The 14,956-nt window shown below is 38.0% G+C and overlaps 1 protein-coding gene across 5 annotated transcripts in view; it reads left to right on the forward strand.

Moving 5' to 3' along the window:
* The window catches only part of LOC136858042 (protein TRC8 homolog), a 79,392-nt gene that overhangs the window by 35,270 nt on the left and 29,166 nt on the right, over window positions 1–14,956 (forward strand). For all 5 annotated transcript variants that reach the window (XM_067137272.2, XM_067137274.2, XM_067137273.2 and 2 more), the window contains 2 exons: window positions 5,900–6,010; window positions 11,703–11,907. In XM_067137272.2, coding sequence (XP_066993373.2) covers window positions 5,900–6,010; window positions 11,703–11,907 — 316 coding nt within the window. The remainder of the gene's footprint in view (window positions 1–5,899; window positions 6,011–11,702; window positions 11,908–14,956) is intronic.

Below are 14,956 nucleotides of genomic sequence, written 5' to 3' on the forward strand. Positions count from 1 at the left end.
AGAGATTTACTGTATTCTCAAATTTCTCTTTGTGTGGTATGGTTTTCAAGGAGCATACATTCAGCATGATGAGTGCTACCAAAGTGAACACATTAGAAAACAAAAAGGATGATGAACTACTGCTATTTCATTTATTGCCTCAAATCTTCAGTATGATTCAAGCTGTAGAAGGCCTTATGTTCTCTTGATGGAAGAGGCACTCTGGATGATGTCTCCTCAAGACCTCTCTCAAACACCTCATAGTATCATGCTAATACTGCATACAATCTGATCAGCAGAGATGAACACCTTATGGACAATCAGATCAATATCAAATAAATAAATTTATTCTGGTTGTCCAGCTTTCCTTGGCTGGTATAAAATAAGGGCTCTTCCAATGAGATGGATGTAGCTTAGTTTGAAGATTATAACTGTAAATACAAGTGTGGAAAGTTTGGACCGACTTTCAGCTATTGCTGAAGTTCCCTGAAGACTTCCATATGACGCTGCTTCTGTTTGTCACTCAACAGCCGTGGCAACCCAAAATCAATCAATCAGTCAATACTTATCTGCATTTAGGACAGTCACCCACGAGGCAGATTCCCTATCTGTTGTTTTCCTAGCCTTTACTTAAATGATTGCAAAGAAATTGGAAATTTATTGAACATTTCCCTTGGTAAGTTATTCCAATCCCTAACTCCCCTCCCTATGAATAAATATTTGCCCCAATTTGTCCTCTTGAATTCCAACTTTATCTTCATATTGTGATCTTTTCTACTTTTAAAGACACCACTCAAACTTATTCGTCTACTGATGTCCTCCCACGCCATCTCTCCACTGACAGCTCAGAACATACCAATTAGTCAGGCAGCTCATCTTCTTTCTCCCAAGTCTTCCCAGCCCAAACTTTGCAACATTTTTGTAATACTACTTTTCTGTCAGAAATCACCCAGAACAAATCGAGATGATTTTCTTTGGACTTTTTCCAGTTCTTGAGTTAAGTAACCCTGATGAGAGTCCCATACACTGGAACCATGCTCTAGCTGCGGTTTACCAGAGACTTACATGCCCTCTCCTTTACATCCTTACTACAACCCCTAAACACCCTCACAAGCATGTGAAGAGATCTGTACCCTTTACTTACTATTGCATTTATGTGATTACCCCAATGAAGATCTTTCCTTATATTAACACCTAGGTACTTACAGTGATCCCCATAAGGAACTTTCACCCCATCAATGCAGTAATTAAAACTGAGAGGACTTTTCCCATTTGTGAAACTCACGACCTGGCTTTTAACCCTGTTTATCATCATACCATTGCCTGCTGTCCGTCTCAAAACATTATTGAGGTCATTTTGCAGTTGCTCACAATCTTGTAAATTATTTATTACTCTATACAGAATAACATTATCTGCAAACAGCCTTATCTCTGATTCCACATCTTTACGCATATCATTTATATATGTAAGAAAACAAAAAGGTCCAATAATACTGCCATGAGGAATTCCCCTCTTAATTATTACAGGGTCAGATAAAGCTTTGCCTACTCTAATTCTCTGAGATATCACTATCACTATCACTATCACTATCAGCCATATTCAATCGTTTTTATGATGTGGCCTCTTTAAGTCCAAAGCAAGGTAGGTTTTCATGAGGTCTCTCCATCTGGGACGGTCTTGAGCGATGTTCTACCAATTGATCCCAGAAGTCTTCCGGATGTCTTTATCCCATCTGTCCGGTGGTCTTCCCCTTGGTCTGAGATGATCTTTCGGACACCACTCAAGCACAAGCTTTGTCCACCTACCATCAGTTCTCCGAGCAACATGGCCTGCCCACTGCCATTTTAGGGTAAATACCCTTTCTAAAATGTCACTGACCTTTGTGACTGACCTGATGTAATCTGCTCTCTTCCTGTCTTTCTTCGTCAAGCCTAGCATGAACCGTTCCATAGCTCTTTGGGTTGTTCCGAGTTTTTGCTTAACAAACTCGCTCAATGTCCAGGTTTCACAACCGTAAGTCAGTACGGGGAGAACACTCTGGTCAAAGACTATCTTCTTTAGGTGGGGTGGCATGTTGGATTTGAAGATTGAAGAATTTCTTCCGTAGGCTTGCCATCCTAGTTTGATACGTCGGAAGATTTCCGGTCTTAAGTCCCCTTTCATGTTTACAAGTTGCCCAAGATAGACAAATTCATTGACCTGTTGTAATGTGGTGTTTCCCACATGCAGCTTTCCTGCTGGGGCCCATTTGTTAAGCATCACTTTGGTTTTAGAAAGGTTCATGGATAGTCCCACTTTTTGACAGGCTGAGACAATTGCACTCATTTTTGCCAGTAGTCTCCTATGATCCATCCTATCAAATGCTTTAGACATGTCAATCGTGATACAGTCCATTTGATCTCCAGAATACAAGATATCTGCCATATCTTGCTGGAATCTTACAAATTGAGTTTCAGTGGAATAACCTTTCCTAAACCCAAACTGCTTTCTATCGAACCAGTTATTAATTTTGCAAACATGTATAATATAATCAGGAAGAATGCTTTCAATGTAATTTTCAGCTTTATGTCTATTACCCTTTCCTTTATACACAGGGGCTACTATAGCAACTCTCCATTCATTTGGTATAGCTCCTTCACGCAAACAATAATCAAATAAGTACTTCAGAAATGGTACTATATCACAACACATTGTCCTTAGTATATCCCCAGAGATCTTATCAATTCCAGCCGCTTTTCTAGTTTTCAACTTTTGTATCTTATTGTAAATGTCATTGTTATCATATTTAAATTTTAATACTTCTTTAGCATTAGTCACCTCCTTTATCTGGACATTATCCTTATATCCAAGAATCTTTACATACTGCTGACTGAATACTCCTGCCTTTTGAGGATCCTCACACACACACTCCCCCCTGTTCATTAATGATTCCTGGAATGTCCTTCTTGGAACCTGTTTCTACCTTAAAGTACCTATACATACCCTTCCATTTTTCACTAAAATTTGTATGACCGGCAATTATGCTTGCCATCATGTTACCCTTAGCTGACTTCTTTGCTAGATTCTATTTCCTAGTAAGTTCCTTCAATTTCTCCTTACTTCCACAGCCATTTCTCCATCTTTAAAGGTACCTACAAAACTGTTTTCACATTCCTCAACAATTGCTTTAATCCCATCCCAGAGTGTGTTTACATTTTTATTTATTGTTTTCCACAGATCATAATTTTTTTTTAACTCTCTCATGACTGCTTTATCAACCATATGGTACTGCCTAATAGTCCTACTTTTATGACCTTCCTTTCTATCACATTTGTTTTTAACTACAACCAAAACAACTTCATGATCATTAATACCATCTATTACTTCGGTTTCTCTATAGAGCTCATCTGATTTTACCAGCACCACGTCCAGGATATTCTTCCCTCTTGTTGGTTCCATCACTTTCTGAATCAGGTGTCTTTCCCATATTAACTTATTTGCCATTTGTTAGTCATGCTTCCTGTTGTTCACATTACCTTCCCAATTGACATTTGGTAAATTGAGATCTCCCACTACAATCACATTCCTTTCCATATCGTTTCCCACATAGCTGATTATCTTATCAAGTAATTCTGAATCAGTGTCAGCACTACCCTTTCCTGGTCTGTATACTCCAAAGACATCAAGTTGCCTATTATCTTTAGAAATGAGCCTTACATCTAGAATTTCATGTTTGTCATCTTTAACTTTTTGTAGCATACAAATTCTTCTTTCACCAGAATGAATACTCCCCCTCCTACCATTTCCATCCTATCCTATCTCTACAATACACACTCCAGTTAATGAGAAAATGGTTGCATCCCTTATATCATTTCTCAGCCATGATTCAACTCCTGTTATAATATCTGATAAGTATATATCTATTCAATTACTTCATTCTATTCCTTTCTTTACAGTACTTCTACAGTTGAGCACTAACATTTTTATGTCATCCCTACTTGACTTCCAGATCCCTGTACCCTTATCACGGCTCCCTAGACCACCCCGTTTCCTTGAATATATCTCCCTATAACCCTTTCAAACAAATTTCCTAACTTATACGTACCACTGCGGTTTAAGTGAAGGCATCTCTCATGTTTGGTGTTTTTGACAGAATTTATTGGCATGTGTCATAATTTAGTTCTACATTTTTACAAATACATCGAAGATCTTTCTATTGTAGTGGCACTGCTTGGTGTGATGCTAGATTAATACTTTATACTGTGCACTCCGACATTAGTGCCTTGGGTCACCACTTGTATCACTCACATCTACACATGGAATGACTGTATTTTGTTTACTTCTCTCGGCCTTCTTGCCAAGGATGTGGTCGGGCAGTTGACAAGACTGCCAAACTCTCTAGTTAGCAACTAAGATGAGGAGGCTGGGGGCGTAAGTCCCCAGGAAGAAAGGAAAGAATGGACGTTACAGTAATAAGGGATTGGTTGGCATATGGCATGGACAAGACCACTGATATGGGGACAAGCAAAGTGGGTCTGGGGGCATAACCCCCCAAGTTAGAGCTTTGAAGTGGCCTCAGGCTTCTAGTTTCCTCCGTGCAAATGCCATTGGGATGCACTGGTTAGCGTATTCTATGTGGGCTTGTGGTGGAAAGCTGAATTACAACTTTGGGTACCCTGCCATGCACCCGCAGATTAGAGAAAACAGGAGGCAACCTTTCAAGCATGGCAGCTACTCTGTTCCAGGGTTCAGCAGGAGGAAACACCACTTCGCGGGATATCTTGCCAAATCCCTGTTTAAGAGCTCCTTCCCCTTAGACGTGAGGGTGCATGAATTATTATTAACGTTGCTGCAGTGCTGTACCCTCCAATACATTAAGGTAAGTTTCATATAAAATTATTCCTATCCTGCATTCCACATTCTTTCCTTTACCTGTTCTATTTCTTTGTGCTTTTATTCTACCCAGGTTGGTAATAGAATCTAATTATTATAATTGACGGGAATGACGTCACATCTGACTTTACGTTGGCCAATAGGAATGCAAGTAGCTACTTCAGCAATGGATAGTGGTGACTGCTGTGCTTTATTAGGTTATAAAAGTAAACGTACTTCTGGGGGCGGGACCGCAAGTTTTCGGAGATTGTAATGAACACATCTCTCCTCTAAAAGGAATTTTAAATAAGATTTGCATAAATTCTATTTGGAATACATGGTGTATATTTTTATCTGATGCTACTTGAAGGTTATACTAAATGACTGTTTTCACCTGATGTCTGGCTCCATAGCTGAGTGGTTAACATCTTGGCCTTTTGTTCTGGGGACCCTGGGTTCAAATCCTAGCCGGGTCGAGGGATTTTAATCTTAAATTAATTTCATTAGCTCAGGGATTTAGTGTTTATATTGTCCCCAACATTCCTGCAGTTCACAAACAATACCATCTTACTCCACAATAACATGCTGAACAATAACCTTGACTGTTTGTATGCCATGGTCAGCTTCAAAACTGCAGCTGCCTTGATGAGAATGGTAATGTCACTGAGCTATCATGCCAGTATATTAAGTTCCTAGAAGAAGTTAGGATTTGTTGTTATAACCTAAGATACACAAGCTGGCAGGATAGTAAGTGTAAGAAAAGAACAGCCAAGTTGCTAAGTATCACTGACTTGAAGCTGCCAAGATAGATTAACTTAAGTGAATGAACACTAACAAACTGGAAGATACTTAAAACAATAGCATTTTATTACCTGGAACAAAGAACTTATTATAATAATGAGGTGTTACAATCCACAAGAAAATTTCTAACCAGATAAATACTTAAGCCTTTTCAAAAACAGCAGAAATATGTAAAAGATAAGTAATATAGCATATAAATTGAATGAAATAATAGATAAATTAGTTACAGAATTTGTGAAATGTAATTATTCTTAATATCTGCTATAGATCCTGTTCTTCTTGATAGCAGAGAAGGCCTTGTGTCCAGACCAGCGTTTCATTAGCTTGTATGGCTTACTCTTCTGCACCATGTTGGCATACCTTTACCACTCCTTGCAAGTAAGTGATGAACACTTCAGATGTTACCGGTATGTGGTTGTTGAGAATGTATTTTTCTTTCTTCCAGTTCTTGAAAATTTTTGCAAGATAATGGTCCATTATCTGTGTTTAGAGAATGAAGGTAACTTGAGAGCAAACCTTCACTCAGCATGGCTGTTGAACATTAGCATTATGAATATTTGTCTAATTGCATTGTAGGTCTGTAAGCTCTATTATCTGTAAGTAGTGAACAGTTAAACTAAAGAAGGCAATTTATACTCTTGTTGAAATTTTCTGGATAGTATCCAAGGTACAACAACCTGTATGGGGAGAAAAAGTAGGGAGTACAAAGAGGATCAACACCAATTTTTCTGAGATGGACAGGAATATATTTATAGGGAAATAAGCTTTGATCACTGTTGCAATAATCTTGTATTCCAATCTCGCAGTTATGCTGAGTGGGTTCGTTTAAGCCAAAGGGTGGATTTAGACACTTTATTCATGAAATATTGCCCTGAGAAACTGAAAAACAAGATTTGTGCAAAATATTTGCAGAAATTGGATTTTAGGAATCTGAATTTAACCAGCCACCAGTATGAAGCAATTTTATCATTCAGTTTCAGACCACTTGCCAATATGGTATCAATTCATAGTAATAGGTTAAAGAACAAAGCAGTTCCTTCTCTGAACCATCTGACAGGGAAAATAGTGTCTAGTTCAAAAGACCTACTCCAAAGAAAAGAATGAGAGAAAATGGAGAATACTGGATGGGAAAATTGAAACAGATAACAAGTGTGGAGTAGAATTTTGTAAGGCTCCAAGGAAATAATCAAATGTGGTGTTGCTCAGCAAGAAGCGTAGAGTTTAAGAGCCCTTCAGGCTGATTCTTATCTCTCTTTACTTGCACATTATTAAAATCTGCAGGCTAGTTCTGCTTACAGTCCAAAAAATAATTTTTAATAAATGACAGTTAATCATATCACAAATGTTCAGGCTAATTTAAAAATAAAAGAAAGGAAAATAAAAGAAAGGAAAGAGCTGCCTAATGTTCAGGTAATTATTCCTTTAACTCCACTAAAGTTGAAAAGTACCAGCAAACAAGGGACAACAAGATTATTTCTTTGCATAACTGTGCCATGTGGGGTCCAGGTCTTCAGGTGCTTTGATCAGATTAAGTATGCCAATGTGCTCAAAGCAACAGCTTGAAGGTGATTAATTTGTCACAAAAAGGAATGAAAAACACATTTCTAAATGACCTGAGAAAATTTAAAGTAACTAGCAAAAATGACTAAAAGAATGCTAAAATAATATGTGAATTAAATGCTGTAATTCTGTGTTGAATACTTTTAGTACATGGGTTACGAATGACTATGTTACAATAATATAAATGAAATGTACGTATGTAACAGTCATAGCAAATATTGTGTATACTTGGTGTTTGAAAGTAATAAACCCTATTATATACTATCTATTTTAATCCCTTCATGAAAAATTGTTTTTATTTCAGTATATTTCCATATAATTATTCCAGTATGTCATCTGAAATAAGTAGTTACCTACAGCCTTATACGCCTAACATTTTCCCTCAACAGAAGAAAAAAAAAAAAAAAGGAAATCTGAACTATAACACTATAACAGCAAAGGTCTTCAGTATCTCTACAAAAACACATCATCATCATCATCATCATCATCATCATCATCAAGAATCATAGGCCGCTTAGAACTTAGGACTATTGTACAGTACTTTTCTTCCTTTCTTCCCAGAACTACTTCATATGTTGGCTGATAACCTGGATATCACTCTCTAAGGATGAATTTATAAAATAAAAAATCTGCAGAAGTGATCTTTCGCTGGAATTCCTCCCTGTCAGTTATGATGTCATCTGCAATCTTTAGTCTTTGGAGATCCTATCTGTCTCTAGTTTGGCCTTCTAGAAGGTTACATCTTATCTCTGGTACAGATTATTAGCTAGCACTGAATTTCTTTCAGTAAATTTTGTCTGATGTTTATGAACTGCTGAGTTGATATAAGCATAAATACTGTTTTACAAGGTTGATCATTATTTCTCATTAGTGCTGCAGGGTATAAGCATCTGCATTTCCTATGTCTACTAGTTTTCTTGGACACCATCTAATGTTCTGTTGTTTCTAATGTGATGGTACTTTTTTCAACATAGGAATGAAGTTACAATAAACAGCCAAGCATTGTCAGTTGGGAACAGCTTGGTCTGTTTGAGAGCGTAACTGCAGCATGTCACCACTCATTCACATGATAAATGAAACAAATGTCTGGTACTGGCATACAGCATTTGCCTAAAGCTACTTTAATCCATTTGTCATATTCATGTTTTGGTCTCACTCTACTATTCCTACCCACTATACTTCCCTCCAAAATCAAATGAACAAATCCTGAATGTCTCAAGAGGTGTCCCATCTTCTATCTCTTCTCCTGGTTACATTTTTCTTAATCGTTCTCCTCTCATACTTGATTATCATTTATGGTCCTAACCTCCAATATTTTTATAACATCACATTTCTCTTCCTCCACCAGTTCTTGTCCATGATTTACTTCCATACAATGGCATGTCCGTAGGTGCTTTGAAAAGTTCTCGGAATGTACTCCACCTCGGTGGAACTGCTTTTATGTTTCAACATAGTCTCCCTGTAGACTAATGCATTTGGTCCAGCGACGTCCTATGCCTTGATCCCATCTTGAAAATGAGATTCCTCCAGGCCTGCAAAATACCTCTCCAATTCGGCTGTCAGTTCTTTCCTTGTAGAAAATCTCCGTCCACCAAGGAAAATTTTCAGCTTAGAGAATAGATGAAAGTCTGATGGTGCCAAATCAGGTAAATAAGGTGGATGTGGCAACAATTCGTACCCCAGTTCATGAAGTTTTGCCATGGCAATAACACTTGTGTGCGGCGGAGCGTTGTCCTGATGAAAGATGACCTTTTTCCTTGCCAAACCAGGCCTTGTTTTGCGTATCTCTTCCTGTAGTTGGTCTAAGAGGTTTGCATAGTATTGCCCCGTAATTGTTTGGCCAGGAGGAAGATAATCTATCAGCAGAACGCCTTTTTTCATCCCAGAAAACTGAGGCCATGACCTTTCCGGCCGAATGCACTGCCTTTGCTTTCTTTGGTGGTGGTGAATCAGCATGTTTCCACTGCTTTGACTGCTGTTTTGTCTCTGGGGTATAGTAGTGGACCCAAGTTTCATCTGTAGTCACAAACCAGTGCAAAAAATCTTGTTGGTTGCACTGAAAACGGGCCAGACTTTGTTCGGACATTTCCAATCTGATGCGTGTATTGTCCAATGTCAAGAGCCGCGGCACCCATCTTGCAGATAATTTTTTCATACCCAATTCTTTGGTCAAAATATCATATACCCATTCAGAAGACATCCCTACAGCTTCAGCAATCTCCCGCACTTTCAGTTGACGATCCTCCATGACCAGTTTATGCACTTTTGCGATAAATTCTGGGGTCGTAACACTTTTTGGCCGTCTACTACGTGGATCATCATCCAAGCTCTCCCGACCAAATTTAAACTCGCTGGTCCAATTGGCAACAGTTGAAAATGAAGGAGCAGAGTCCTCCAGTGTGTTCTGAAAGTCGGCATGAATTTCCTTTGCTTTCATACCTTTCTTTACAAAGTATTTAATCACTGCTCGAATCTCAGTTTTTTCCATTGTCACAAATCACTACTCGGGAACAACAACAAAGAGTCGTCACTACCACACTCCTGCAGCTAGAGCACTGACGCGCCACGTGTTCACTCACAAAGGATGTGTGATTATTGCGCAGGAACCTCGTTGCTCTAGCACTGACATCTAGTGGTGATTCCGAGAACTTTTCAAACCGTCCTCGTACCACACAAACGTTTCCCAAAACAAAGATTTCTAACCTACCACAGTAGTTCAGATTTTTAACATTCCACATACCAAGTCATAGAATTTCATTATGAATCTTCTGATGATTGCTTCCTCATGTAGCCCCAACAGCAGATTTGATTGGGCAACTAATGTACCTGGAGAAAGATATCACCCGTACCGCTTACAGTCATGTAGAGTGTGGTGCTAGTCCTCAGAAAAGTGGATATAGTTACCCCATTGCTTTTGGTTGTGTAGCAGTATCAATCTAACTAAAGTACGTTGAGGAATAACACAAGGCAATTTCAGTCAATCATCCAAATTGCTACCCTGCAACTTCTGAAGGACTTCTAAACTTTTTTGATGAGACATTTGTTAGTCTATCCTCAACAGATACATGATATGGCTGCACCTACTGTTCAACTATCTGCTCACTGAGATGTAAAATCCTCTCGCAGCAAGTTTACATAAAACCAAACTGTAGCCATATGGTGACCAAACATTAGCAAACATTAGAAAGTTCCAGACATTATCATAATTTTAGAAATCTCTCCAGCAGTAAACAAATTCAATGCTACTGTAACTACCCTTCATTCAAACAGCACAGATTACCAAGTGTCAACTGCAGGGGTATGTCTATGAATGTTGGAAATGCAACAAAGCCTAATAACCCAAAATGTATTCCAACAATTTATGCTAAAATTCTCAGCTTTCAAACATGCATTTCTGTGCCCCACTCTTATATCTATAACTATTAAAGTAAAATAACAGCATCAAAAATGACATATCCATATTAAAAATTCAAACACAACATAGTTTCTAATAATCCTCATTACTTATTTCCTGAGGAATGTAATCACAACTGTACCCTACAAGCAGAGTTGGGAAGTAATCGAGTACAAGCGATCAAATTACTTGTAACGAATACCTTTAAAGTAATTTTTACTTGTAATCATTAATTTTTGCAAAATGGAACTTTTACTCATAATTTACTTCTTGAAATAAAATTGTAATCATTACATTATAGTAACAGTTACTTTCTAGTAAATAATATATACCGCATTGAGAGTTTGGCAACTCTGGAGCCTGAGCACTCACAAGGCATCGCGCTAAGGGTATACAGCCAAAGATACGATGTGCACTCATTTGTTTACTCGCAACTTGTTGAGGTTACTGGTTGCAATTTAGATAATCGTTACTATGACTTTGTGCGTTTGCAAGTGGTCATTAATAAAATAGGAAAAAGGGATTAAGACAATTTCATTCCCCTATTTCAGAAAATATTTTGAATTACTGTAGTTGGCCCTCAAAATAATGAGAACATGAGTGTGAAATGCAAACTTAACTTGGAAGCAATAATTTTGAAAGTTCCAAGTTAGATCTATCATGTTTAGTCTCACTTAGTTATGATAGCCACCTAATGCTGGTATGCTAAAAGACACAAAATTAAGTAATATACTTTTCCTTATAAATTCTGGTATCATTCCAGGCCCATGTGAAATAAAGAAAAAAAAGGGGCAGTTATTTCCTAAAGACAGGAGTTCTGTGAAGTAATTGTAATGTTACTGATTACTTGTTGAAAAAATAATTTGTTATTGCAATTCAGTAATTTCTCAGGTGACAGTAATTCAGCTCAATTACTTTTATTTTATACTTCACCCATCACTGCCTACAAATGGTTATAAAATTCTCAAGTATACACAAGCCAAAATGCTCAGAAATTTCTAGACAACAAAAGATATCTGGTAATGTTTTATTACTGGAGAGTTCTGATATATTCTGCCAAGTACTTAGAAGTTCTTAGAGGTAGATGTGTGTTGTAATAGTGTGATATGTCAACAGGCGCGGCATTGGACACAGCTGATGTTCACCACAACTACAGCAGACTTCCTGCGCCTCACATCAGCATTCATCATCATCCGCCTGGGCAAGGGTGTAGCGATGAGTTTCATACTCATCTCCATCACTCTGCAGTTTGATCACCTGGAGCCAAGCATGTCATTTATTATTGTGACAGTACTCTACTTCGTTCTCACACAATTTCTAAGTAAGTTCATTTTCTCTTTACAGCTCTACCTGCAGCACTTACTATGCACACAAACATCAGAGAATAGATATTAGCCTTAATAATATAGTGTTTGTGGTGATGCATTAGTGCATAGTGTCCGAAAAGCTGGACGTCATTTAAAAATAATATGTGTGATATTTATGCATTTTATACTTATTTTATATTTATACTTATTGCAAGCATGGTGGCAAGATAGAACAGAGTTTTGAGCAACAAGTGAGATTTTTATTTATGAATTAACAAATATTTCCAATAATTGTAAAATTTGGGACATATCATATTGTTAACACTCCTATGTATCTACCTACACACAGAGATGTCAATTATGTCTTATTATTGAGGTGACAAGAGACTTGTAAGTATAGCTGTCCTGAAAATTGGATGCTATGCACAGTGAGTCCTATTGTCTCAAACATTTGTATTCCCTTACTAGTTCAATGGCAAGTAAAATACTGGAAGTTTTGGAGGAAGAACCAACATTTGGAGAGGAGCAGCACATCAAATCTCCTGATGACAGATGTGAAATGGTCAGTGATAATGACAGATGAGTATGAGGGTAAGCTAAATTACCTTGGTAGAAACCTACTTCTGAGTAATTATGAAGGGCAAATTGGTCCAACTGAATATGAAAAACAGAAGGCTAGGTCCTGTGGTAACCAAAATATTACTGAAAGTTCTACAGATGGAGCTGAAAAACCAGAAAACCATGCAAAAGGAAGCTGTCATACGAAAATAAAGAGAGTCATGCATAAGATTGGGCCAATACCTCTGTTTCCCACATCCCTGATAGAAAATTCAAAAGCATTAGTAGTTTGAATTGTGACACACAAGAAGCAACCCCAAAGTGGACAAGATCACAATCTTATAATCTACATCTCATTTAGTGACAGACTGCATTCCTGTCTCCTCCCTCCCCATACACACACACCAGATGATGCAGAAAATTGTGAAATTCTGCTAGACTTCTTTCTCTGCCAGTGGCTATACGATACCTTTCCAAGTGTATATAGCAATATAAAATTAAAAGCTGAAAGAATTTGGACTTGATGGAAGTGTAGTCTACTCCTACCTCTTGTTGATGCAGGTGGAAGTGAATCAAACAGGGGGCATAAAATACTGTTTGACAACTACTTTACATCCTTGAAATTGGTAAGACATCTGATTTCAAAGGGAATGAGTGCAACAGGGACATTTCAAGAAAACCAGACAGAGAAGTGTCCCATTCAAAGAAAGGCAGACAGGGAAAAGAGAAGGGAATCATATGGTTATAGGAGTTTTGGTGGTGCATCGCTGGTGCAATGGAAAGACCACAGTGTTGTCACTGCTGGTAAGAACTACAAACAGATGGAGATAAAGTGGTGCATCAAGGTGATCCAGCGTAAAAAATATGCAAAGTGTCTGTACTGCAATGAAAGCTGTTCAAGCCCTATAGTGGCACCCGAAGAGTGGATCAGCTTGACCAGTTTCAACTTCACCCAAAATGTTTCTGTGGATACATAAACATAACTAGCATTTATACAGTATTGTGATAAGTTTGTAGTGGAAATTATAGGTCCACTTTACAGTGTAAATTGAATATGTTAACACTGCCTAGCTTGGAACATTATTGTACAATGTAATGCCGAGTAACTAGTGTTGTACTGACCTGAGTGTGCAGGATCCGATATATCGGATGGCCTGTATCACTTGTATGAATATTCTCATAGTTGAAACGTGTTTCTGCAATTATTAAAAGTACAAACGTATAGATAAGTTGAAATAAAACACAGAAAATAACTTTGTGCACCAATGGCATGTAGCCTCCGGAGAGGCTAGGTGCAGGTCTTTTGATCTGACGCCCGTAGGCGATCTGCACGTCATGATGAGAATGAAATGATGATAAAGACGGCACGTACACCCAGTCCCAGTGCCAGGAGAATTAACCAATTATGGTTAAAATTCTCTACCCTGCCAGGAATTAAACCCGGGACCCCTGTGACCAAAGGCCAGCATGCTAACCATTTAGCTGTGGAGCGAGATAACTTTATGCACTAATAGGATTAAGGGGAAGTATATCCTATGGAGATATAAGAATGAATACAATGCTATTTGCCAGTACGACATATTGGCATATACTATATACTAAAGACAATGGGTTGGGATATAGTACCATATCTGAAGTACTTATTTGATTATTGTTTGGTCGGAGGAGCTATACCAGATGAATGGAGAGTTGCTATAGTAGCCCCTGTGTATAAAGGAAAGGGTGATAGACATAAAGCTGAAAATTACAGGCCAATAAGTTTGACATGCATTGTATGTAAGCTTTGGGAAGGCATTCTTTCTGATTATATTAGACATGTTTGTGAAATTAATAACTGGTTCGATAGAAGGCAATTCGGTTTTAGGAAAGGTTATTCCACTGAAGCTCAACTTGTAGGATTCCAGCAAGATATAGCAGATATCTTGGATTTTGGAGGTCAAATGGACTGTATCGCGATTGACCTGTCTAAAGCATTTGATAGGGTGGATCGTGGGAGACTACTGGCAAAAATGAGTGCAATTGGACTAGACAAAAGAGTGATTGAATGGGTTGCTATATTTCTAGAAAATAGATCTCAGAGAATAAGAGTAGTTGAAGCTTTATCTGACCCTGTAATAATTAAGAGGGGAATTCCTCAAGGCAGTATTATCGGACCTTTATGTTTTCTTATATACATAAATGATATGAGTAAAGGAGTGGAATCGGAGGTAAGGCTTTTTGCGGATGATGTTATTCTCTATAGAGTGATAAATAAGTTACAAGATTGTGAGCAACTGCAACGTGACCTCGAAAATGTTGTGAGATGGACAACAGGCAATGGTATGTTGATAAACGGGGTTAAAAGTCAGGTTGTGAGTTTCACAAATAGGAAAATTCCTCTCAGTTTTAATTACTGTGTTGATGGGGTGAAAGTTCCTTTTGGGGATCATTGTAAGTATCTAGGTGTTAATATAATGAAAGATCTTCATTGGGGTAATCACATAAATGGGATTGTAAATAAAGGGT

Source organism: Anabrus simplex, chromosome 1, assembly GCF_040414725.1.
Source record: "Anabrus simplex isolate iqAnaSimp1 chromosome 1, ASM4041472v1, whole genome shotgun sequence".
Lineage (NCBI taxonomy): Eukaryota > Metazoa > Arthropoda > Insecta > Orthoptera > Tettigoniidae > Anabrus > Anabrus simplex.